At 39.9% G+C, this 27408-nt stretch overlaps 1 protein-coding gene and 1 long non-coding RNA gene across 5 annotated transcripts; one reads left to right on the forward strand and one right to left on the reverse strand.

Annotated features, from left to right (window-relative positions):
- The first annotated feature begins 242 nt into the window (after window positions 1–242).
- Window positions 243–25259, forward strand: LOC309713812 (uncharacterized protein). Of its 3 annotated transcripts, none has more exons than XM_082545681.1 (7): window positions 243–354; window positions 20210–20419; window positions 20537–21889; window positions 22775–22819; window positions 22938–23058; window positions 24055–24212; window positions 24851–25259. In XM_082545681.1, the coding sequence occupies exons 2-3, from the start codon at window positions 20221–20223 to the stop codon at window positions 21241–21243; spliced, it is 906 nt and encodes a 301-aa protein (XP_082401807.1). In that variant the 5' UTR covers window positions 243–354; window positions 20210–20220; the 3' UTR covers window positions 21244–21889; window positions 22775–22819; window positions 22938–23058; window positions 24055–24212; window positions 24851–25259. The 3 variants fall into 3 exon arrangements, with proteins under 3 accessions (XP_082401807.1, XP_082401805.1, XP_082401806.1); XM_082545679.1 differs by lacking the exon at window positions 243–354 and adding an exon at window positions 17693–18988; XM_082545680.1 differs by lacking the exon at window positions 243–354 and adding an exon at window positions 17693–17970 and having other exon boundaries at window positions 19123–20419.
- LOC309713821 lies at window positions 4184–17111 on the reverse strand. 2 transcript variants are annotated; one of them, XR_014278693.1, is made up of 5 exons: window positions 16447–17111; window positions 13484–13596; window positions 13231–13303; window positions 5929–12987; window positions 4184–5375 (listed from the first exon to the last, which is right to left on the reverse strand). It is a non-coding gene; the product is annotated as an uncharacterized lncRNA (long non-coding RNA). The 2 variants fall into 2 exon arrangements; XR_014278694.1 differs by having other exon boundaries at window positions 4184–12987; window positions 16447–17110.
- Window positions 25260–27408: the final 2149 nt, after the last annotated feature.

The raw sequence follows: 27408 nt of genomic DNA on the forward strand, positions 1-27408 counted from the left end.
TGTGTAAGCCTGCAAGAGACTGCAGGAGGCCCAACTGGACCCTCTAGCTCGAGAGGTGCTTTCGCCACATGATAGAGTATTACATCTAGAATGGGTTTTATCCTACGTGCTCTGAAATAAACAATAAATGATACATGATAAACTGAAGATAAGTAATACAGACTAATGAAGTAATGATGAAATAATGACAGTGCCTGTAAATGATAACCAAGTAACAATAAAATAACAGGTTTTCCTCGACAAATCGAATCGTTAAACAGAATCGAAAATGGAATCGGAATCGTGACAATCTTATCAATACTCATCCCATAGACAGAACGGACCATAACCAGCTGGCCGGCCATTGAAGAAAAGGTAAGGCAGCTTTAAGCTTCATGTTTGTGTTTATGCCTGTATCTAGAAGCTCTGGTCATGGAGAAACTAAGAGGGGACAGGAAGTTAAATGACTACAAAGATCAAATCATAAAAGCCACCAGTACCCACACTGGAGTTCCCTGACACAAGAGCTCAATGACCATTAATGTGTACGTCCTCATCACTGAAAGAGTGGCCACTGACCTGTACGTTTTTCTGTAAACGTTTGTTGTACTGAAAATGCTACGTTTAGATGAACAGAATTGACTTTTTGGGATGTCCTTACCTGGATGATTGAGCACACATGAAGGTATTTCCAGAAGCCACAGATTCTATTGAATTCTAATATTTCTCAAATCAACAGGTTTTAAGATAAAGGGCCTAATATCAGTGATGGGAATGACGGAGTTACAAGTAACGGCGTTACTTTTTTCAGTAACGAGTAATCTAACTAATTACTATTCCTATCGTTACAACGCCGTTACAGCTACTAACAAGAAAATGCGGTCCGTTACTATTTTTCATCAAACAGACGGTTGAAGCTGTGTTCAGCTTACCGCATCTTATATCAGTTGCACGGAAGTAGCCTAATCTGGACGCTACAGCTTTAAGCAGCTGCGCGCCCCCGCGGACGGCAATCACGATCACTGTCTAGCACAACACCTGGAGCTAAGGGGGCAAAAACAATCACATGAGTGCTGCTGTTTGACTGAGGAAGAATAAAGTAGTCGTGGTAAGTCAATCACATGACCACTTAAAGACAAAGCAACTAGGTGATATATAACAGTTTTAAATTGTGTTGATAGGCCACGTAAAACCAGAGTCATGATAAACAATATATACGCGGCGTTTTTTTTTCCTCAATAGTTTCGTCATGTTAGCGCTAGCAAGCACACTCTGCTTATGAGCAAAAAACCCCCAAAAAACCAGGGGAAGTTTTATGAGTGATGGCGAGAGAGAGACAGAGAGAGACAGCAGAAAAAGAGAGAGCGCGAGTTTTGAGATGTGAGAGATTTGTGACGTTTAGCGTGTTTGGAGTGTGTAGTTAATGTGTTGTCTTGTGTAGTTAGTGGTCGTGTCCAAATTCATGGGCTGCATCCTCCTGAGGCTGCATTTGTAGACCGATTACGTCACAGCGACGCGCCAAAGGCTGTCCAAATTCGTAGACTCCTCCGAATGCAGCCGACAAATGCGTCCTTCTTTTCCCCGAATTTGAAGGATGGGTCGGGTGTGTCCTTCGTGGCCCACCATATCCCAGAATTCATAGCGCGGCCCAGCCAAACTCCAGTTTTCAACAATGGCAGCCGCTACTAAGTTTTAAAATTACTCTCACTAATCTTTCTGGGTCACAAAATAAACTTTTAACATATTTTCAGGCGAGAAAGTAGTTGTGTAAACATCAAATATCTGCTCCGTTTATCAAGATATCGCATATTTGCAAAAGTGCTTCGACGTTTTCGGAGACGTCTGCTACCCACCAGCTCGATAGCTAGCCGGGAGCTCGAGAGTCACTGAAGCCGCCGAGAACGGCACATCAGTTTCAGATCGGAGTTTCGCTACTCAGGTTAAACGTAATAGAGATTGACAGACCACGTGACTTTCGCGCATTGCATGCCGGGAACTCGTGGCAAAACAATCCAAGTACCGCATCAAATGCAAGCATTTGCAGCACCGCAAAACGTTCATTCTTCGGTTCCAATAAATTCTTGCTTTTTCTTTGCCCCCCAAAAAGGTATGTACAAAACGAAGGAGAACAATGCCGGTTCGTACAAAGACAGACTTGATGAAAAGTCAAAGAAAAGAGGAAAAAAAATCAAAGGAGTGAAAGGGTTAGACCCTTACAGAGGGACAAAATACGTTAGCGTGCTGCCCAACTTTCACCACGCTCATATTTATAATCATACGGTTCTTGGAGTGAGTGCATACACTCATGAAGTTTAGTAACTTCAGGTCACTGCAACAAGCCCAGGTACAGTTTACCGACGGATGGGTGCAGGACCTTGAAATGCACCGTGTAGAAAGTAAAGACCATCGTACCTATCATAAGTTTACCAGTCTCACAAATCGTCGTCATAAATACACATTCGTTAACCGTTTATTAATAGGACCTTTGAGCTCAATGGTAATTAATTAGTAGTGGAAATAATTTCTGGTAGCATCACAGAAATGTAGCAGTGACAATAATACTGTATGCTGTAATCGTACTGGGCAATTAGTGATACAAAACAACTGTTTTATCCTGTGAATAAAAGTATATGTTTTTGTCAATGTACCATAATAACAGAAGCGAAACGCAATATTGTGTCAGGACAATTCACTATTTATGCACAATAAACAAAGGAGCATAGCGCGACAATTTCTGTTCAGTGCCAGACTTGCTTGTAACCTGTATCACCAATTATGTTAAGAAAAATGACGTATTAACTACAACAGCAGACTGATCTTTGTGGAAATGTTTGGAGCAGACTAACCTGTGAGCTGGAGTGTTCTGGGACGTTATATTTGATCTTTGAATGGCTGCAATCCAGGCCACCCATCGCCTCTTTGTTACTTCGGAAACATGGCTCGAACAATTTCTCTTCAACGACGTAATCCGATAACAACCGATCTCTTTACCCGTCGGCTTCCCGTGGCTGTCATGCGACCGGCTATTGCAGTTAATAATACAACAGCTTCTTGCCATTTTTGTGTTTCTTTTTATCGCTGTATAACTGATTTCAATTGAAAGCCTGCGTGCGCTAGTACCTCTTGCCACGAGTTCCCAGAATTCTTTGCGGTTTTACCCCTGAATGACGTCACATTTTCAATCTCTATATACAAGTCACTTAGACAAACTAAAAATGTTATTGTTGGGCTTTTTTCAGTGTTTTATTTGTTCGTGAGTCAATCGGTTTGGCTGAGATTAAAGTAAATTAAATTAGATAAAATAAAACTTTATTAATCCCCCGGGTGGGTTCCTCCTTGGTTTTTACACAGCTGAATAAACGTCAAACAGAAAACTGATTAAACAGAAGTATGAGATGGTCGAGAATTTACGCCAGTGTCCGGTTATATTTTAGATAGCAAGGAGCAGACGGCTGAGTTTATTAAACTCCACCGAGATAGCGGTGACGCTAATCAGAAGGCTAGACCGTCCAATTTCCCCAGCCGTTTACTTCCGGCCTACCCGACCTTCTGAGAATCCGGCCCACGTAGACAGCGAAGGCCGTGTCCTCAGGAGGATGCAGCCCATGAATTTGGACACGACCAGCGTGTAGTGTTGTGGATAGTTTTGTGTTGTGTGTCAGAACAATGCGGCGACTGCTGTCTCCAGGTGGAAAAAGGAGTGATACACCCGCTGCCGTCAGACCTGCAGGTATCAGGCTGTGATGTTTCCTTTATGTGGACAGAAATTATATTTTGGAGTGGCACAAATAATTTGTGTGGCATCTTAATTGAAGGCAGAACAGCTGATTGTTCTGTAAATAGTTTGAAATGGTTATTTAAAAAAAAAAGGGTAAAAGGTAAATGGATGCAAATAACTTTGTTGTTTGCAAAACTTGTTCAAAGGATTTTAAACTTGACAATTAATATTTGCATTTAAAGTTATGAAATATGATTCATTAAAGATGTTTGTGGTTGTTACAGTAAAAAATATAACTTTTCTACTCTGTTTTTTGTCTGATTTTGGATCAATTGTGTTAATACAGTATGTCAAAATGAAAACATGACTGTAAATTCAGGCACGTGAGGTTGTGCTGAAAAGAATGATACCAAACAAGGCAAAGTAAATAGTTTTTAAACGGCCAATTATACCCTGGACCCCAGAGGGTTAAACTTTCTTTTTTTTTTAAAGTAACGCAATGGTTACTTTTCAAGTAATTAATTACTTTTAGAATATTGTAAGTCAGTTACTAACTCAATTACTTTTTTGAAGAACTAACTAGTAACTATAATTGAATTACTTTTTCAAAGTAACTTGCCCAACACTGCCTAATATTCACCCCATACCTACCATTTACTAAAAGTACAGAAAACAGAACAGATCAGAATCCTGATATCCTGTCAGCTCAGTCATTGATACTAGCTACTATTTACAATATCTGTGATATTGAACATTAACTGTTGTAAGGCTCTCCACCTTGGCTGATGTGTGAAGGAGAAAGCACACACCCACCTGTGACAAGAAACCAAACATGAGATTTCATTACACTTTTTAACACCAAATATGTTTGAGACTCAATAAAAATGACGCATGGAGAAAGTATTTTGTTTTAGCAAAGTCCTCATTTATTGGAAGAAAAATCATTACAGATTCATGTTGACTTTACAACAGTTACACCATATAAAAAGTGGACTTTATCAATCACTCACACAAGCCTTAATCTACCCCACCAACTATGACCAAGCTAATTTTTCCTGGTTTTGTAAAAGTGTAAATGACGAAGAAGTTCACTGAGTTTTATCAAACCTGCCTCTGTGTTAACTTTTAAATAACTTTACATTAAAATGAAAACATAAAAAAAATAACATTAGCGTCCAGTATATCAGAAATACCCATCTTAAGGCTTCAGAATGATAGTTGAGAAATAAAAGAGAGATGTAACAGTAGCTACAGCCATCTTTAGCTGTTAGCAAGGCTCTCCGCTTTCTCTGTAAAAACTGTGAAGTCCGGGGTTGTTCACATTCTATGCAGTGCTGAAGACACTGGTGTTGCAATCATAATGTCAGTTGCCTGGTGGGATCGACCAGCCAAACATCTGGGGTGAGGTGGGGAAGGTCCATTGACGTCCAGCTGCAAAATTGCCCACAGAATGATGATAGGGGGCGTGATAATTTGGACCATTTGTGATCATCTCTAGGTGCTGGGTATACGACTCCCTGCGTGGGGGCTGTCCCTCTCCCTGAAACTGAACCACAGATGAAAACAGCCTCAGAGGTAGTTTTGTTGCTCATCTCCATTTTTAGAGCAGTCTCTGCCCATGTAGCGAGTTCTTCCAAGGAAAGACTCCCTTCAGGGCTGCTGCCTGAACTCCACGAGTCTGTGAGGGTAAAGAGACAGAGGCAAAGTAAGAATCAGAATACTTTATTGATCCCTGGGGGTAATTATTTTAAGAACAAGAACAATTAAGAACAAGTCTATATGGTCCACATGAGTCAGTTGCTGATATGTTTTGGCACGACTGACTTTGTAACAGAAATAATAAACAAAGGTTAAATTATGAGTCTTAAATCCCAAAAGGTCTCAGACTGAAGAAGTCACAAAACATTTCTCCCATTGAAAACATTACATCCAGGTGAACTGAATCAAGCTTCAGGGATTTACTTACCTGATGACTGAGCATCAACACAATGAATCTTAAACACAAAAGGTTCCCACAAAGTAGAGAAAAAAAAAAAATAAGTCGGATATTTGTAGATTCTTTAAAACCAAAAAGAATTTAAAGTGGACTCTGTTCAACTGTGGAGGGAGAAATGGTGACTTCTGCCATCTGGACTTAAAACACAGAGTAAAAGAGTATTTTTGCACGTTGTCTTAGAAGTTAGCCAACTCTGTTCATATTAGCTCACCAGTCAACAATGCTGAGTACATACCTGGAGAAAAGTGCATCCCATAATCTTCCATCTTTGAAATCCCAGTGATTAAAACAGGAAAACTGGAGAAAGTATCTCTGATGAAAGAGCTCCAAACCAGGCAGGAAGGTGACTTAAGACTGACAGACTTAGGACTTAAGAGTAATTCTGGGCTTTTAAGGAGGTTTGTGGGTGTGGGCAGGAATGTGGGGGGGTTGAGCTTCTTCTTTTGTGAGTCTCTTTACAAGCAGTCAGGCTGTTTCTACCAACTGGCATCATTTAAAATGCTGTTTCTCAGGTCTGAAAAAAGAAAGTACAGTTAGAAAGCAGCCGTACAAATGAGCTTTACCAAATCCTTCCAGCTCACACTTTATAAAATATGAAACACTTAATGCCTGAAATTTTATATTTTAATCACTGATACTTCAAGAAATGACAGTGTGATCTCCAACCTGGGTACAGAATTTCTACTCAAGCGGGCTTGAAGTGTGGGGTGAGGGGCTGGTGACTCCTTGTAAATAAGTCTACAGTAAATTGGAACAAGATGGACTTGATGTATTTCTCAGAGTAACAAAGGTTTTCCTCAGCTGCAAAGTATCTTTTATTACTTTTATTAACATTTTAATATAGGAATTGTTTCCCTCACTGGTGTGCTCATGTTTGAGCAGCACTTAGCAGCTAATTACTGAAATGAACTGATTCCATGTTTGCATTAATTAACGCAGTATTAGATCACCCAAAGAACTTTCCACTCACAGAGCATTTTTGCAAATGCATCCTCACACTAATTTGACCTGCAGGTGTTCAGTTGCGCCTCTGTGTAAACCCCCACAGCAGCTTTTAGAGGCCAAACCAAGGTTTTCACACTCAGGTAAACTATTAAAAAATATGACACTGAATATCACAATGATATTAGTTTCACCTTCTTTGAAATGCACCTCTACATTGTAAAAGTCTCTGAAATTAAAACACCCACATAAATGGCCTGTATTTGTATAGCACTTTACTTAGTTCTTAAGGACCCCAAAGCGCTTTATACATCCAGTCATCCACACGTTCACACACACACATTCACACACTGGTGATGGCAAGCTACATTGTAGCCACAGCTGCCCTGGGGCGCACTGACAGAGGCGAGGCTGCCGGACACTGGCGCCACTGACCACCATCAGTAGGCAACGGGTGAAGTGTCTTGCCAAGGACACAACGACCAAGTCTTTCGGAGCCATAAGTCAACGTCAACAATAGCAAGGCTAACGATCTACACCAACGCCCATCATAAACCCACAGACACATGCACCTGGCCTCCTCTGGCTCATTCAGAGTTAGAGACGTACCCAGTTCAGCCAGTGACCACCAAACATACGCTAATGTGTCTTTTTAGAGTTCCTGTATCACACCCTGCTACCTCTGATTAATTATCAAGTCAATGCAGACAGATGGCACCAGGGCCATGAGAGATAAATGGGTAAGGTTTTTATTTTTTAAATGTGTTTGTGTTAACATGTCTTAATTTGAAGTAATTTCAAAGACACAGAAGTGATATTGTTTGCAGATGATACAAAGTTATTGTGGAAGTAACTTGGAACAACTTCTGAATGAACTGAAAAAAAGGGTTTAAAAAAATTGAAGACTTGTTTTTTCTATAATCAATTAACACTCAATCTGAGCAAAACAAAACTCCTGATGACAAATAACAGAATTAAAATAAAATATCTGAAATAAAACTTAGTGGGGTGATAATACATCACAAACTATTGTGGATACTCCACATTATGGATATATCAGTCACCTATAATACACACACCCATGTTTTGAGCAAAAAAGAGTAATAAGGATCCTAAATAAAACCACTTCAAAGGAACCACAAAACCAAAGAATTTTAAATTGACACTTGAGTATTCAACACTGGAATAAGTGCAGGCTTAGAAATTCCCATGGAACATGCAGAGGTTGTTTAGATATCTCTGCTATCACTGATGCAACTTCTATTTAGGAAGAGACGTAGTAAAACCAAATGGCAGCAGGATATAACAATGTTGAAGGGAAAAGTTTCCAAACTGATGAAAAGAACAAACAAAACACAAATAAGACTTAAAACACGATGTCAGGACCAACCTAATAAACAACAGCAGGAGGAAGACAAAGGGTGCTGCTTTATTTGCACATTGTGATACATCTGGAGTTTGCTCTTCATCTTTTGGAACTAAAACCTCTCCTCCTCTCAAAACAGGAGAGGTGTATCAACATGCCAGCATACTGTCAGGATCCAGCAAAATGGTTCCAAGAACCAGCAGCACAGAGAAGGTTAAGAAGTGATTATAGTGCGGAGAACAGCAGCAGGGTTAGAGTGGAGAAAGGCAGCAATTTTAAACAACAAACAAACTCTTGTTACTCCCTGACTGATGGGATTACGTATCAGACCTCTGTAACATTATGATTCTGGTGCATGTTTTGAAAATAAGCTTTCTTGAACGCCACTGAGATTTTTTTCAAATTTGGCAAAAACATGTGCAGGGCCTCAAAGAACAACTGACTAGATTTTGGAAGTTAGAGTCAGTGGTTAAGATCTCTGTGACCTCAGGTAGGTCACTCTCTTCAGAATATAAATAAAAGTTTGATCACAGTTTCTATTATAAAAGAAAAGGAAGACAAACAGAGCAAAAAGAAGCAACAAAGAAAAAAAAACCCTTAACACACTGAGGTCAATTTCTTCCCAATTGACAATAAAAATACTTGTCATTGACCACAGCTCACACAATTCTAGTTTCTGAGACAATTACAGCAACGTCCAACCAAAATTACAGTTCTGTACTTTTAATACTGTCGTCTTTGAACTTATATTACAGGAAAACTGTTAGAAGTGATGCAAATATTAGTTGAACAGGAATCAAAATAATTGAATTTCATTCTTTTTTGTTTGGTGAAAAATATACATTTTTAGAAATTGCATCTTTAAGGTCCTGTACACCTTCCAGCAGGTAATGGTTTGAGATGAGACTCGCTTTTATTAGCTGAATCAATTGAGGTTCCTATATCATCATCATTATTTAATAAATAAAAACAGTTCAAGGGATTAAAGAAAAATATTTTTCCATGTTATTTATCATCAGTTTACTAGCGATTGAATTTTACAAAGGCCCAAATATTGTATGTTTATTATATTCAATTGTAGTTAAACCAAGTCTTCAGAGATTATTCTCACAGCAGAGCACTTTATGGTTTGATGATGAATCCAAAGAACAGAAGAAGTCTAAGTGGAGGCAAATTCTTGTATGTTTTTGGTCTGTTATGTTTACAAATGTTAAATCACTAGTAAAGGGAGACCACACCATTGTTCATGTTTAAACAAATTTATTCATCACATTTATTCATGAAACAGACAAAATTGTGTCACACAGAGAAAAATACAGGTTCAAAGCACCACAACGTTAGCCTGATATCAGACAGAATTATCACATGATGTTAAACAGAAGCTGTGACTGGGCAATGATAATGAAGCAGTTCATTTCAAAGTTGTAGATTCGAGCTGCTCTTCATACTTTTGGCCAATACAAGCTTCAACACTTCAGAAAGCTTCATTTGGCCATCACTAACAGCAGTACTTGTAGTCTGGAGTATAAGTAGACTAGACTAGAGTGCAATCAAATACACCTGCCTTCAATGAAACCAGCCCAATCACAGCCACTGGCTCACAGCAGTTGTGAAACAAACCCACTCACACATCAGTGGCCATTTCCCACAGTAAATGTGGAGGCGAGTTAATATGCAGATGATACCAGGGTACCATCTTACACAGCTGATTACAAATTTATAAACGACCTCTTGCAGCATCACTTTGACATCACTGGTATAAAGAAATGGAGAACCTGCCACCCAATCCTACAAACAGGTCTGTGAGATTACACTCTTTTTTTTCAGACATTAGTGGTTAAAATGATAAATTGCAGACAAAGATGAATATTCAGTAAAATAAGGTGAAAAGTTTTAGGAACACTAAGTGTTATTTTCCCCCCCAGTTTTCTAAATGATGAATCAATGAATGTGGATCAATGAGGGAAAAATGATTTTTTCAGTCCTGTGCATTCTTGCCTACACCAACTCTAGGCCTTAAAATCCACTCAGCAGTTTACCCTGGTATAATTGGCTTTTCTACAGTGAGTCATGGCACCACAGATGAGCTGAGCCATGTGGACCATATAGACTTGTGGAGTTCTGGCAGCAGCCTTGAAGGAAGTCTCCCCATGGCAGAGCTCACTGCATGGGTGGGGAGTGCTCTCAATAAGGAGACGAGGAACAACATCTTTGAGGCTGCTGAAGCTGTTTCCAGCTCTGTCACAGAGGAACAGTTTTGCTGTCCCACAGAACCAGAATGTCAAAAGCACTGTGTGAGAGAATGAAGAAAAGACCCAGGTGGTCAAAGGAAGGACCCGGGGGCTGTTCTCAGACAGCCAGATAAAAACCTCTTGTCCATCACTTTAACCAAAAATGTTACCATGACCCACGGGAGATGACAGAGGTGACAGGACTGACCTACAAACAGGTGAGTGTTTTTCAAGGTTACTAGAACATGAGAAACTGAATTCATTTTGAATTTTGGGTCTATTGTACTCATTAAATATTTTCTGTTTTCTTCCATCTTTAGGTGAAGACTTGGTTCAAAACAGAAGGAGAAAGTTTAGGAGGAGTCCAGATTCTCAGCATCTCAATCAGGGCGTCCCACTTCATGCCAGTATCTCCAATTATTAAACAGAACTGTTTTTAATTCAGTCATTATCTTGGGAATTAATTGCATTTGGTGAAATGTATTGACTATAATTACACAAGAACTGACTCTGCATCTTTCAGTGATTCAGTTTCAGGGAGTACACCCAACACCTGGAGGTAAACTCAATCATAAAGGGTGCAAATTATCAGGGCCCCTATCATCATCCTGTGGGCAAGGTTGTGCCTGGACCTCAATGGACCCTCCACAAAAAAACAACAACAACATACCAGATGTTTGGCTGGTCGATGCCACTGGACAACTGATATGAATTCAACCCTGTTGTTTTAAACACTGGTATGAATGTAAACAAATTCGGGCTTCACAATACAAGTTTTGAAGGAGCAAGTGGAGAGCCTTGCCAGCTGCTAATGCTCCTTTAATTACAGACACTAATGTATATCAGCTTTTTTGTATTAAATTTTTTACTATTCTTGCTTTTATAGCTCAACATAACAGTCTCAGATTTGATCTCTTTCAGTAAATAAAAGGAACGGGGTGAATTTTCGGACCTTTATTTTTAAACCATTGGATTTTAGAAATATTTGAAATCAGTCAACTCTGGCTATTGTAAATACATTTTAGTCTATCCAAAACACAAACTGGAAAATAAGAGCACCATGAGAAGTTGTGTAGAACATTAAGAGATGAATTCATGAAAATGTTTTGTTTAATTTCATTGTTCCAATATTTGTAAAAAAAATAATGTACATGAAGAATATTATCTGCCTTGTGTTTGAGAAACTGAATAAAATATTAGTTTCACCCATTCAAAACTGAACTTTCTACATGTCTCCAAACCTTCTGTCAGAGACTGAACATCCAAATGTTTTAGAGACTTTAGACCTCTATCTTTCCATGTTAACTTGAGCTACAATCCTCTATTCGCAATCAAAGTATGAGACAGTCAATCTAAAGAATCTGGAGCTTTCAAATGGACCTCAAAGATTTTCCAGGAATACCTCAAATAACAACCCTACCTCAGACTTTGAATACTTCATTTTAAGAAACCTGAGATGATACAGTTTTAAAGTTTCTGCCTCTGTGATTATCTTCCTAAGACTCTCAATGTTGGGTTTCCTTCTAATTGTTAACAAGTCTAATGAAAATCAGAGAGCACCATCAGAGATTTGTATATAACATTAAGAGATGAAAATGTGTTTCGTTTCATTTTGTTACATCTTCCAATGATTGCAACACCAGTGTCTTCAGCATTGCATTGAATGTAAACAACCCCGGACTTCACAGTGCAAGTTTCTACACAAAGTGGAGAGCCTTGCTAACAGCATAGAGATGGCTGTAGCTGCTGTTACTGCCCCTTTTGTTTGTGAATTCTCATTCTGGAGCCTCAAGATGAGGATTTTTGCCATACTGGTCTCAAAAACAACATGGCAGAAATATGATGCGTGGAGGTCTGATTGTGAACCCACATGCTGGTGGTTTTCAGAGAAATTTAAAGCACTTCCACATCTGTGTTTTTCCAACATGGAAACTAGCTGGCACTGGCAGCATATCAGGTTTGCTGTGGATTTTATCTGACAGCCATTTTAAATGTTCTGTTCATGTTTCTTGACATGACAGACTTTAAGGCTGGAGGTTAGTCCAGGGTTTTTAATAAATATTTAAAGCCAATGATCTAGACCTGCATCTTTTCTGCTGTAAATATTGACTTTGTTAAATGAAGCACTGCCTGTTTCTTGACTGCCACCTTTTCTAGTCCCAAATATTATTGAAATGCATGAATTTGTTGAAACTCAGAAATCTGGTGCAGTGTCTACACCTGCCAACTACAAAGAAGCATGGAGCCTGTCATGAAGTCAAGCTTCTTGTTCAAAGCCTTTACGTGCTTCCTCCAGGACACTGATATGGTTAGCAGATGTAGTTCAGAGGAAAGAAAAGAATTCCTACAAGGTCAGTAGATCTGTAACACAGTCTGGATTTCTTTAGGATGGAAACGTTACTTTTCAGAGACACAGAGCTCAGAGAAAACTACAAAAGTGGGTTGTCCATACCAAAATAATCTAGATGGATAAACTGCATCAAAGGCAAGAGGAGAAAATATTGGCACAGCACTGTGCAATATTTAACTTCCACAACTTCAGCTACACCAACACAAGGGAGGAAGTGGCCTTTCTCTACCCCCCCACCCTCTTTAACTGACCCAGTGTTTGGATACAAACAGGAAGCTCCATCACTGACAAAGGTGTTCAGGTAAGACAGGACCTGCTCCTGTCGAGCCACAGTGCTGAAATTTATCTGCATCATGTGCTGGTTTTCCTAAACTTCCTCCTTCAGTTCTGACAACAAGTCTTCACCTGAAAGAAGGAATGATTATAACTATATGGTCCACATGGGCCAGCATATTTACTGTTATGCTTTGGCACAAGTCACTTTAGAACATTGAATGATACCAAAAAAGTAATTAAATAATGGCTAAATTGCTCACTCTTATACAGAATAGCATCACACAAACACTCTGCACGTTGGCTGCATTCCTACAATTTGCCACCAGATTTCACTTGAACATTGCTCACTGGGCAACAATGCTGAGTACATACCTGTTGAGATTCAGATTCAGATTGATGAAATCCATCCGAGTCTTCCAGTCTGCCATTTTTGCAGCTTCACAGACTAAAAAAGACAAAACTGGTTTAAGCATCTCTGCTGGAGCAGGTGGTTTGTTGCTGAGGCTTCAAAGCATCTGTTTAAACCATCCTGTTTTGCAGTATCAACAACCACACTGATGTCAGCTCAGTGAGAGTTGAAGACATGATAACCAGTCATGTGTTCATAAACTGCATTAGGATGTACCTGTTCAACTTCACCCACTGAACCCAGGAGAGTAGGCACTGGAAAATCTCTTCTCCTGACCAGAGTCTTTGGCTGTAGAGCAGCTCTTCTTTGTGAGGTGCTGTGGAGAGAAACTGACAACAAGTAGTAGATTTAAAAAAAGAAAAAAACCCACAAAAACAACAACAACTCTCCCCCACAAAAAACTAATATGCATTTACCTCCCCACTCAGCAGGCAGATGTGGCACAGCATCAGTGTTGGGTAAGTTACTTTAAAATAGTAACTTAGTTACATTACTAGTTACTTCTCTCAAAAGTAACTCAGTTACTTCAAGTTACTCGTTACTTTCAAAGTAACTAGTTACTAGGGAAAGTAACTTTGGTTTTACTCAGAATTCTCTTGTTAATGTGTTGCTTCCATAACTTTGCCAGTCTTCTAGCTTGCTTACTTGCCACAGTGCACTGTGCCACCTACCAATAGAAAGGAAAAGATAATGTGCATATTTCCACGAGAGAAATCCCACGCCTGGACCGTCATTGACCGCTGCCATGATTCTAGCCTACGTCACAGTGTCATGTGCGCCTTTTACATCCAACACAAAAACTGCAGTCGTGGTGCTTTCGATTGTACTCAGAACTCAGAAATTCTGCCTTCTGAATAGGAAGATGTAGGCAACACCAGACTGCAGATGAGCTGCATACAGGGCTGGACTGGGACAGAAAATTGGCCCGGGCATTTTGACTAGAGACCGGCCCACCATTATAGGAAAAAAATCATAAAGCCTTTGAATGAAAACAAACGCTGCTGTGACAGTGATGTTCACTGTTTTGATGGTATATATGGATCAATCTATCAATCGTTTGTTGTAAGATTCAGATAATTATTTTTTAAAAGCGAGACATTTTAAATGAGAATAAGAAAGAAAAGTATTTCTTTGTGCCCCCCTCTCCCTGTTAATGCCCTACATGCCCCCCCTGGCAACACTTTCCTAGACCCGCCCCTGCACAGTTACCAGCTGTCAGCTACATTAAAAAAGGATCCTGGTGTTATTTGTCTCTCAGAAACAGTTCATAACTTCCCTTCAACTCATTCATGTCACCTAAAAGGTAAACCTGTTTCTCCATCACCTGTTCAGCTCTGATGATCCAGTAAGGACATCTCCTGGTTTCATCTTCATGTTTCCCTCTCACCAGATAACCAAACCATATCATGACCAGCAGCTTTTACAGCTGTGGCTCCAGCAAACATCAGCTGATACTAGAAATTAATATTAAATAAATTCTAACAACAGCTGATCAAGCTTAAACGTGCTGCTGTTGTTTACCGCGACATCCACTGGTTTCCTCTTTCTGGCGCAAAGTGAGCGATAAACAAACAAGAGAGCCGATCAGCTGATCATTGATCAGTTTTCATGATTGAAGTAGAAACGGGAGAGGGAGGGGGAGAGGATGAGAGAAGAAGAGGCAGCTGTGCAGCGTAAAGACACAGAATAACTCCTGAAAGAAATCTCCGTCCCGGGTCATCCGTGGATCGGGTTTCCTCCGAGGCGTGGGCACCTATAAGCAGAGTTTTGTCTTTACCCTATAAGATTCAAAATTATTCAAAGTAACACTCAGGTATGCCGTTCAGCAGGTTAGTTACGACGTCGGGAGTAGCTTGGGAGAACAAGGAAACAGACTGCTTCAGGTTGCTTTCCCAAAATCAACTCAAAGGTTTATTCATCAGACAACAGTTTATATAGAGGAAAAAGGTTCGTGTGTCAGCAGATTCTCAGTTCAAACCGGTACAGACCAAATAAGGAAGCGTCTTCCTGCCCTCTGAGCAAAGAAGTATCCTTTGTATAGTTTATCAGTTCAGCTACAATTTATGATTATCCCAGCGAAATACACTCCTAGACACAGAATACAGAGTTCTTTCATTTGTGAATTCTGAAACAAACCACCTGGCCTTTAACAAGCCTTTTTCTAAGAGATAAAGAAGGGAGGATGGGAGTAAGGAAGTGATCTCTGTGGTATTTTCAACCTTGGTACCAGCCTGTGATTCTTACACATTAATTCTTGGGTCACAGAGAAAGAGAAACACAACTAGTAAATGGGCCTTATTGAGTAACAGTTTCCCTGTATAATATCACTATAAAACAATATCCTGTAAATGCTACCATGGTATCAAAATATCACAACAACTCCAGCTTTGTGCCTTTTTCATTGTAGCTGAATTACGGGACAAACTGTTCCTTTTCACCTCAATAAGAAACGCGTAATATTTTCTCTGAATACCAGACGGGACGGTTGGCAACTCTAATAACTTATGAACAAAATAAAGTTCAACATCATTAACTTCATAGCACCCACCCAGCTGTATAGAAACTCTGTCATGCTAGCTAGCACGCAGTACGGAAAAAGTCAGAATAACGAAACTAAACTTGGTTCATATCTGACCCAGAGAGACTGCAGGTCATAACTTCTTACCTGAAGTTCAGTTCACACTTGGACCGGCGGCCGCCTCGGGTCTCTTTTCCTTCTCTTTTCCCTCATCCACCTGCTGGCCTCCACCACTTGCTAATGTTACTGAATCTGTGGAAGCTCCGCGATAGCCACCACACGAAGTAACGAGCCTATCTAAATCCCAGTAACGACTAACGCGTTCCTGATTTTGGCATAATAACTAGTTACCGTGCTCGTTACCACAATAATAACGTAGTTACTGTAACGCGTTACTTAATAACGCGTTAGTCCCAACACTGCACAGCATACATAAACTGGACTCCCTGTTCAACTGTGGAGGAAGAAAGCAGTGTCACGATTTCATTACAAACACAATCACCTGTGCCCACGCTTATTCAATCCTACTGCAGACAAACAGCCCCAAACAGGCTATGCATGCCAAATCTTTTCAATTAACAACAGCAGCTTATTGTGCACACCCACCAGTAAATGAAGCTTCTAACTCCACTTCAGCAATTATTTAACAGCCAGGGCCTACCTCCGTGTCTGGATCCATATCTGCTGACTTTAATCCTCTCCATCCTTGATGCCATGCTCCATGTTGAGGTTCTTCCATAGATGGATTTTTGTTGGCAAATGTCAGCAACTTCAGGATCAAATGAAAAGTTGCTGAGAAGGTGAGACTGGACCTGAATACTTTTTTTTGACACCTTCCCCCCAAAACAGTGATTAACTGAGACAGAAAAGAAACTTAAATCTTTATCAATAAAAGAAAACTAAGAGAAACAAACTAAAGCGAAGCACGCAAGAGAACCAAAAACTCAGCAATCCTCTCTGCTCCAACTGACACTGCATGAACAGGTGCCTAAAATAAGCAATCAATACCGCCCAAATCACATGACCCACCATAAACTATCACAAAATACTTTCAATACAAACCTCTTAAACATAACCATCAGAAATCACACAGTTAACTACAGCATGAAATCTGTATATTAAGTTCAGACAGGCCTCTTACAATCATAATCTACAATATTTGATGGGATTGTTAAAAAGTGAGTGAATCTTTCCGAAATCTTGCTGCCATGTTCTTCTTCTTTGGGTTTGGCAGGCTAGATGCATCAGTGGTGTGTTACTGCCATCTACTGTTCATTATTTCCCAAGTCAGTCTTCTTCTGATTAAACAGGCTGGACTCCAGCTAGAAGCACAAAGTCAGCCTCAGATCCCTAAACTGTCTTATATAGACTAGCACTGTGTAGATATTGTAACTGTGTATTTGTTTTAGTGCAGCTGTCCAGGTTCAGAGGTGTGTGCATGTTGAACACAGTTTCTGTGTACCATTTTCTGATGAATTTGCTCCAAGAAGGATAAGTCATGTCACAAAGCTTTGACCATCTGGAGCTGGTTTCTTCAACATCACAATGACTTCACTGCACTCAAATACAACGGTGCAGCTTTAGGATGTGGTGTAACAGAAGTTTCACATGATTGATGTGCAGCCAAATAATTTGCCGCAACTGTGTCATGTTGTCATGTCAACAAGGACCAAAATGTCTGAGGAGTGTTTTCAGCTTGTTGTTGAATGTAAATCATGACTCAAAGAAGATCTGAAGGCAAAAGAAGATCCAACCTGGTGCTACCAAAGTGTGACTAATAAAGTTACCAGACCACACTGTAACAAAAGTCAGTAAAATATACAGTAAAACACCGTCAAATTCCAACGGTAATGGAGCTTAAAACCAAAAACTTCCTTTTACTGTATTAAATAGATTGAATAACCGTTAATTGTGAGACTGGATAAAACTTTGTTTTTTACTGTAATAAAATGTTGAAATTATAAATATTTTCTGTGAAAACAAATAAATAGTTAAATCATCTTTTACTGCTCACGTCACGTAAACACAGAGTTTTCAGACAGCAGCATTGGTGATTTATATAGAGAGTCTGCATGTCAATCATCATCTGTTCCAACCACATCAGATGACTTTGTACCCTTGATTTCCAAGCCTGCTGCACAGTCTATTACAGATGAAGATAACATGGAAATGCCCCCTGAATTCTGTGATCTTTTTCTGAGAAACGTTTCACTATTCTACTTAAAATTGCAGGGTCAGTTTCTACTGCCTGCTTCAACCAAACAGAACATTGTGGAGGAAATGCAGAACATACATGAGTTGGGACAGACATACAGTTTGGGTAAACTTGCATCACTGTTAAAAGATGACACATCATTATCAGAGGAGGACATCAACAAAGTCTGCGAGTCTGTCAAAAGCTATGATCTTTTTTCTGCATGTCATACCGGGCCATTGAGGACAGTGCACTCCAGAGCTCAGACCTTTAAAAAAGCCTTCAACTATGTGGAACCAAAGAAAATATTTTTAGGGAGAGATGAAAACAGAAAAGATAGGTTTGCCTATTATGTGCCTTTAAGAGAGACTTTGAGATGTCTGCTAGAGTCTGATCTGTGGCAGAAATCAGAAGAGCCCTCTACTGAGCCTCCTGCTGATTTTCTGTGTGACATAAGTGATAGTAAGCTGTTTAAATCAAATGATTTTTTTGGTCAAAACCCATCATGTCTCAAGCTAGTACTCTACCAGGATGCCTTTGAAGTCGCTAACCCTTTAGGCTCTGCAAGGACAAAACACAAGGTATTAGCTGTATATGCATCAGTGGCAAACTTGCCACTTCATGTACGCTCAGACACAGATCACATGTCTCTTGTCTTACTGTGCAGGGAGAAAGATTTTAAAGAGTTTGGTCATGCTAATGTGTTCTCTGAATTACTGGCAGACTTGAAAGAATTGGAGAACAGTGGGATTGTTGCATCAGATGAAACTAGAGTCAAAGGAACTTTGTTTTGCATTGCTGGTGATAATCTGGGTTCTCACTGTATTGGTGGCTTCACTGAAAACTTTAGTTCTTCAAAGTTCTGCAGGTACTGCCTGATAATGAAATCTGAATTTCAGGGTGCTGACCCAAATCTGTGTGGACCAGAACGTACCAAAGAGAACTACAACTCTGCTGTTGATCGCCTCCAGATTGACAATACACCAGACGTCGAAGGAGTGAAGTTCAGGTCAGAGTTCAATTCACTGAAATACTTCAACGTTTGTATGCCAGGCTTGCCACCATGTCTAGGTCATGATATCTTTGAGGGAGTTTTGGCTTATGATGTGGCACTGTATCTGAAATACTTCATAAAGAAAAAAGCATGGTTCACTTACTCCACTCTGAACCGACGCATCAAACAGTTTAGTTACCATGCCTCTGATGCTTCTACAAAGCCATCTGAGGTCAGTCCTCAAGCAGCTAAACTCTCAGGACAGGCTATACAGAACTGGAACTTCCTCCAATTGCTGCCTCTCATAGTTGGTGACACAGTGACAGACCCCACAGATGATGTGTGGAACTTAACTCTGCAGCTGAAAGATATTGTAGACATGGTGTGTGCTCAGAAAATTTCAGTGGCTCAGGTAGCATATCTTGATATTCTTATTCAAGAATATTTAGAGTCAAGAAAAGCTCTGTTCCCAGAATGCAACCTGAGACCAAAACACCATTTTCTACGCCATTACCCAGCACTGATTCTGAAATTTGGCCCACTGATAAGATTATGGACAATGCGCTTTGAAAGTAAGCACAGTTATTTCAAGAAGTGTGCCAGAAATCTGAAAAATTTCAAAAACCTCTGCCATACACTCTCTGAAAGACATCAGATGTTTCAAGCCTATCTTGCAGCAGGGTCATTGTGTCAGTCTGTCTTGAAAGTCAAAGATGGTTCTCCATTTTACTCAGTGCTGTACAGTAAAGCCATTCAAGAAGCAGTTCAAATGTTGGACTTTACTGAAACCAATACAAAGGTCACAGTAGAAATGATGTACAAGGGAACACAGTACAAGAAAGGACACTTCCTTGTCACAGGGGGCTCTGACTCTGTTGAGTTTGGTGAAGTAGTTCTCATTTTGATTAAGAATGACAGTGTTTATTTTCTGGTGTCGGTGCACGTGACAGAATACCATTCTCAGTATCATCTGCACTCAGTGAGAAAGGAAAAAGAAAAGATGCAGTGTGTGAACATCATTGACTTAATTGATTTCTATCCATTAACATCTTACATGAAGTATGGGTACCAAATGGTTCCATTGAAACACAGTGTGCTGTCACAATAATGGTGCTGTTAGTTTGGTACTTACGAAACACTGTATAAAAGTGTAGTATCAAGCAAGATCAGCTTCATGTTTTAAGACCAAAGGTACCACTTGGTGTAAATTGACCTTTATTCACATTCTTTTATCAGACATCTCGGAAATGGGGGACAGCATAAGGAGTTCCATTACTAAGGTGCTGCCGGACCTGTCGGCCTTAATCCTTGAAATTGTACTGGAGGCACTACAATCATTAGGAGTGGAGACATCTGAGGACTTGCAGTTCATCAGTGAGACTGATCTGAACTCTGTCCTGAGACCAGTTCAGGCAAGAAAACTGCTGGCTGCCTGGAAACAAACCAGTAAGTATTATGATTTCATTGCACAATAGCCACGAAGGGCTTTCTGTTTTTTCTATTATGCTTTGGCCAAGGTCCAAAAAGTACAATTAATCTATTGTTTGTGATATTGTTTTACAGCACCAAATATGGAAATTTCAAGCCAGGCCAGCATATCGTCTCTATCTTCTTGCTCCTCATTTTCTGCCTCCCCCTCACCCAGTCCAATATATTCTCTAGACTGGGTAGATAACTTTAGAATTCCAAGTGAAGATTTTCCAGAAGACTTGATCCAGTGTCTTCAGAGAGAGAAAAAACCAACGCCTCGATTGCGGAGGGAGATGATCCGCATCATTGTGAAGGAGATGATGAAAGCCTGTGCCTCTCCAAGTAGAAGAGCCTCGACTGAAATTGCAAAAAAACTGGTTGCGATGTATCCCAAGTCACTGCAGGATGTCATAGAGGGGGATGTGGTAGGACAGGGGTACCACTCTTTGGTAAAACAGATTCAGGCTCGAATTGAAAATGTGAAGAGGTCTACTTCACCAGTGTTACAGAAGCGCAAACAGGGAGGATCAGATGACACTGATGAAGTGACACCTGAAAAGCGAGCATCTGTTCAAGACACATATGGCTGCATAAAGTGGGACATGAAGTTTTTGCCAGTCAGTGAGACACTGGAAACCCAGCAGAAGAAAGAACGTATGAAGATTCTCAGTGAACAGACAAGCTTCAGTCATGAAGAAGTAAAAACTCTAATGAAATGCACCTACTACTCTCAGCGCAAAGCAATAAACAGCAAACCCTCAAAGAAGAGTAGCCTTTTTTGTTTCAGGCGATTGGAATGACAGTCCATTTTGAAGAACTTACTGGGGTACCGCTGAAAGAAACTTTCCTCACCAGTCTGGAAAAGAAGGGAAAATGGCTTCTGGACTTTCTGAAAGCCACTTGTGCAGACAAGAGCAAGCGTGTCTTGGAGGCTGTCATAAAGCTTCGAATGCAGAGGGGACAGCTGAAGGGCTGCTCAGAAGACCTGAAAGATATAATGCTCCTCCTATTTCGATGAAAAAGAGGAGACCCTCTTCCACTATGTTGATGAAACATGTCTGGCAAAAGAAGTCCAAGTGGAAAGCCTGCCTGTGACACCATGTATCATTGTTTGTGGTGAATTGAAAATCAGTACAGTGTGCACAGAAGTGCACAGAACCTAAGCTAATGCAAGGATACGCTATATTAAATGTCTGCACTTTCACTATTTTAAGACACATTTGAATAGTAAAGGGGGTTTTACAGTTAAATTTTTTTACACTTGTATTTCATTCCAAGGATCCTCCTTCTTTGCATCGAGACTGTTCATGCTCAGCATTGACCACAAAGTTGTAAATGACCAAATACTGACTTCATCTCTGCAATCTGTCTTATGCTTGGTAGCTACTACTGCCTGAACATCCACTATCCCCTGGAACTTGGCTCCACACTTGAATTTCTTCAGAGGTAATTCTTTTACTTTTCCCTTTTTTTTTTCATTGTATAGTGTTTTATTATGGATTATTGTGTTTATCAAGGTGTTTCTTCAACATTAACCCAGAGAAGGGAACAAAAGTTGAAAAAACTAAGAAAAAGACACTGCATGTGAACCCAAGAGTACTCACCCTCATCGCCGATCTCTCTGATCACGAGTGGCGAGAGACCGTTTAAAGACATTTTGAACAGATCGGTACAGTCAGCTTAACTGTACCTTGACTGGGAACTACTGTGTTGTTTATGTTTTCAGTTATCCCAGCTGATATTGAGTACTGTGCTCTTACCTGATTTCTGTTATCACAGGCATGCTTTTCAGAGGTTTTGACCATACATCTTTAAACAATCCCTCTAACTAGTGATTGTTACTGAGAACTGTACTTTTGATGTTTCAGAGATGTTCTATATTCTATACAACAGAGTTTAAACTATTTGAATTTTGTATTGCCCTAATTAGCAAACAAGTTAAGTGTTGCACTGAACTGTTAACATTGAAATTTAAACAGCACTGTCTGTTACAAACATTACTTGACTTTAACTGTTATTATAGCATTTTGTAGCTGTACGTTTCTGCAAAAGTGATGTCACAAGCTTATGTGCTTGGTCAAATTCATGTTTTCCTGACAATGGTTAATATACATTTGTTAGTTGACTTTAAGTGTAGAGCTTAAGCAGTTTTGGCTTTCTTCTTTTCATAATGCCAGGAGAAGCTTTAGATGCTTGTTTTGCCTTTATTAAAGCAATATATTTGACTAGCAGCAAGTGTGTGGAGGTCAAAATATGTTCAAGACAATAAAAATGTCAGTGAAGGACATCTGAAATTTTGTTGCATTGGTTTTCTGATGCATGTGTTTTAAGGCTTAAGGGTGGTGGCACAGCTAAGACCCAAGAGTCTCTTTCAAGGTTAGTAAAGTAAACAGATTCAAGAAGATATTTTACACATTTCTTTGTTGTCTGTCTCTAAATCTTATTTTGTCTTTATTATGATTAAAAAGGTTTGTTTTGTTCCTGCCCTTTTCAGACACTGAATTTGAGCAGAAACCATAAGGATACTCAAAGGACCTGTGTGTCACGGTATGGCATGGCACACCGTGGAAGGAGTGGGGAAGGAGGACCCAGGCGCGGTACTCTGTGTATAAACAGTGCGTTTATTTACAGTGATGGTAGAAAGTAACAATAAATCCCCGTGTTCTCCCAGACTCCCGTGTCGTGTCTCCCCGTGAATAGTCCGTGTTTCTGTGCTCTCCGCTCCCGTGTCAGCACCCCCCGGTGCTCGCTGCTCCCGTGTCTTCCACGCTCCTCCTGCGGGAAACAAAAGACGCAGCCGCCAGGACACTTACAACTGCGGGAATGGGCATGCACACACGCGCACGCACACACACACACACACACACACACACACACACACACACACACACACACACACACAAACTCTGTAACAGGACGACTAACGTGGAGTCTCATGCAATGATCCCGCGTCGGTGGGAGCTCCAAGACTCTCCTAAGTAGCTCCCCCGACGAGCCCTGATCAGCGGCAGGTGTGTGGCTTCGGGTGTGGCCAGTCCTTCCGCAGGGCCACACCCCTCAGGCCTGCAGGTGGCTGAGCTCCATCCTCCAAGCATCCCCGCAGACATAACACACACACTCACATCTACAATCATGGAGGAGAGCAGCAGCAATACCAAAATACATATAATAATAATAATAATAATAATAATAATAATAATAATAATACATGACTGCTCAGGGATCCTGGGTCGCCCAGTCCCAGGACCCTGACACTGTGACTCTCAGGAAATGGTGAGATTTCAGGTCATAATCTTTTTTCTCCATTAAATTCATTTTCCTTTTTCCCTTTACAATATTGCTGTTTTGTTTTTGTAAACAGCATCAAATGAGAGAGACAGATGAAACAGTTTCAAGACAATGGCAGGAAAAACATGCTAAAGATTGAAACAAACCTTGGCTGAAAATATTTGGTATGTGTTTTACCGTAAATCAAATTGTTGAAAAGCTACACTGCAACACAGGGAAACTTGATTTGCACTTATTTTGTTACTTTAATTTCTTGTCTCATTATTTTTGTCAGTTATTATTGTTTATGGTGTATGCCCTTCTTGTTTTCTTTCTGAATGCAGAAGGTATCTAGCCAGTCCACAATGAAAGCTTCGTTGCACCCCATGAGTCTTCTGGCAGAAATGATGGCGCCTGTATTCTTTGGTTTCCCTAAACATCACACTCTGCCTGTTTATACGAGGCTCTTCAATTAAGTCTGCACCCAAAGTTTCAATAAGAGGTAAGCAGTGGTATTATTCAAGTTTTGCTAAAGAAAGATGGACAGGAGACACTAATCTTAATCAGCCAAGCTCAGGTTCATGTCCAGGTGAGCAGTTTCATACACTATAAAATGTAGATTGAATGATAGGTCTCATCACCATGCATTCTGCCATTAAGTTCAAGTTCTATGATAAATCAATAGGAAACTTAAATACGTTTTCCAACAAATTATGATTGTGATTAGGGCTGCGTTGTCTATGTATAACTTTTACATAAGTAGATTTAAAGGATAACTATTGCCAAAATGGAACCTGGGCTGTTTTTTTTACTGTATCGATTTTGATGTGCTCAAATTTATGCCCCGGCCCCCTAGTATTCCCATTCACTGGCTATTGACCACAAAACAAAATCACGGTCAATCTCAAAAACGGCTCGTTTGTCGTATTTATGCTTTTAGATATATGTTTGTCTCGTTTACAGTAGAAAAAACCAAAAAAACAGCCCAAGTTGCATTTTGACAATAACTATCCTTTAAGAACTGTATATTTTACACTTAAGAAATCATTTATCATTAGATCTGTTTTTGGCAGCACGTTTTGTTCATTTCTGTGCATTGTGCTCAAGCACTGATCAAACTTTGTCCATTTTTTGCTGCAGAGGGGATCCTGCCAGTCCAAAGTGAACTCCTGATGGACATTGAAGTACTCCTGCAGAGCTTGTATCTTCGACACCATGCGCATTAGAAACTCCACTGAGTCCTTTCCTTCACCAAGGCAGGACCCAGTGACTCATTACTGTTGATAGGTCAGGGGCAGGTAATATTTTGTTTCATGTTTATTCATTCCTCCATGGATTACCAGCCATATATATGGACACATGCTGTATTCTCAGGATCTATGCTGTTTTGTAGGAATAGAGAAAATGATATGTTTAGTCTGTTTTCAAATGGTATGTCAAATTTTCTCATTGTTTATCAGTAATATTCACTACCTTGGTTGTATATGAGCATCTTTAGATTTTTCTATATTTAGCGGTTGCAAATGTAAAATGTACGGTAAACCATTTATGTTCCTCATATTGTACTTTTATATTGTATTTTTAGCGGTAAAATACCGGCAGCTGTGATTGCCAGGAATTTACCGTAAAATGTATCTGGTCAAAATAAAATGCTGTAATTTGTTATACAATTTCACTGTGTCTTTTACTGTCAAAGGTTTTAATAAGGTTTAACATATTTCTGTTATTTGTACAGTTATTTACAATAATAGGGTCTATCCTATTACTGTTAAATTAACAACAAATTACTGTAAATAATATTACATTATAACTTTTTTTTTTTACTGCAAATATCCGTAAAAAGCTATGGAAAGTTGCATTTTTTTTTTACATTAAATTGCTGTATAATTGACAAATATATTTGTTTTTTTCTATCATGATTTTTGGTAAAATAATACGTTGTCTACCTTAAAATTTAGGGTTACAAAACCAGTATACCGTATTGTCTTTTACAGATTCCACATTTTTTTCACCGTATATTCCTGGCAACCACAGCTGCCGGTATTTTACCGTAAATTTGACAGTTTTTTTTTTTTTTTTTTTTTTTTAAACAGTGCATGTTCTGTTTAACATTTCTTGAAAATGTGACATCATCAGGAGGAATTCTGGCTGTAATTTCTTGAGAATGACGGCACTGTAATCGAACACACCAAGTTTGTTTGTAACATTTAGATGATAAACTCAAAGTATTTGAGCAATTCAATTCAGTTCAATTCAATTTTATTTATATAGCGCCAAATCACAACAAAAGTCGCCTCAAGGCGCTTCATAGGTACAGAGAAAAACCCAACAATCATATGACCCCCTATGAGCAAGCACTTTGGCGACAGTGGGAAGGAAAAACTCCCTTTTAACAGGAAGAAACCTCCGGCAGAACCAGGCTCAGGGAGGGGCGGGGCCATCTGCTGCGACCGGTTGGGGTGAGAGAAGGAAAACAGGATGAAAGACATGCTGTGGAGGAGAGACAGAGGTTAATAACAGATATGATTCAATGCAGAGAGGTCTGTTAACACATACTGAGTGAGAAAGGTGACTGGAAAGGAAAAACTCAATGCATCATGGGAATCCCCGGCAGCCTACGTCTATTGCAGCATAACTAAGGGAGGATTCAGGGTCACCTGGTCCAGCCCTAACTATATGCTTTAGCAAAAAGGAAAGTTTTAAGCCTAATCTTGAAAGTAGAGATAGTGTCTGTCTCCCGAATCCAAACTGGAAGCTGGTTCCACAGAAGAGGGGCCTGAAAACTGAAGGCTCTCCCTCCCATTCTACTTTTAAATACTCTAGGAACAACAAGTAGGCCTGCAGAGCGAGAGCGAAGTGCTCTAATAGGGTGATATGGTACTACAAGGTCATTAAGATAAGATGGGGTCTGATTATTTAAGACCTTGCATGTGAGGAGCAGCATTTTGAATTCAATTCTGGATTTAACAGGAAGCCAATGAAGGGAAGCCAAAACAGGAGAAATCTGCTCTCTCTTTCTAGTCCCTGTCAGGACTCTTGCTGCAGCATTTTGGATTAGCTGAAGGCTTTTCAGCGAGTTTTTAGGACATCCTGATAATAATGAATTACAGTAGTCCAGCCTGGAAGTAATAAATGCATGAGCTAGTTTTTCAGCGTCACTAAGAGACAGGATATTTCTAACCTTAGAGATGTTGCACAAATGGAAGAAAGCAGTCTTACATATTTGTTTAATATGTGCATTGAAGGACATGTCCTGGTCAAAAATGACTCCAAGGTTCCTCACAGCGTTACTGGAGGCCAAGGTAATGCCATCCAGAGTAAGAATCTGGTTAGATGCCATATTTCTAAGATTTTCAGGGCCGAGTACAATAACCTCAGTTTGATCTGAATTAAGAAGCAGAAAGTTAGCGGCCATCTTTATGTCTTTAAGACATTCCTGCAGTTTGGTATGTGTTATCTGGCTTCATGGACAGATTGAGCTGGGTGTCATCTGCATAGCAGTGAAAATGTATGCTATGTCTTCTAATGATGCTGCCTAAGGGAAGCATGTATAATGTAAACAGAATTGGTCCTAGCACTGAACCCTGTGGAACTCCATAATTAACCTCAGTGTGCGAAGAGGACTCTCCATTTACATGAACAAACTGGAGTCTATTAGATAGATATGATACAAACCACTGCAGCGCAGTACCTGTAAT

The sequence above is a fragment of the Aulonocara stuartgranti genome (genome assembly GCF_965226115.1).
Source record: "Aulonocara stuartgranti genome assembly, chromosome: 9".
NCBI classification, from domain to species: domain Eukaryota; kingdom Metazoa; phylum Chordata; class Actinopteri; order Cichliformes; family Cichlidae; genus Aulonocara; species Aulonocara stuartgranti.

Coding starts and splice junctions, on each gene's coding strand:
- LOC309713812 (XM_082545681.1), top strand. CDS start 20,221: ATGGGGGACAGCATAAGGAGTTCCATTACTAAGGTGCTGCCGGACCTG. Junction 20,420..20,536: donor GGCTGCCTGGAAACAAACCA/GTAAGTATTATG, acceptor ATTGTTTTACAG/CACCAAATATGGAAATTTCA.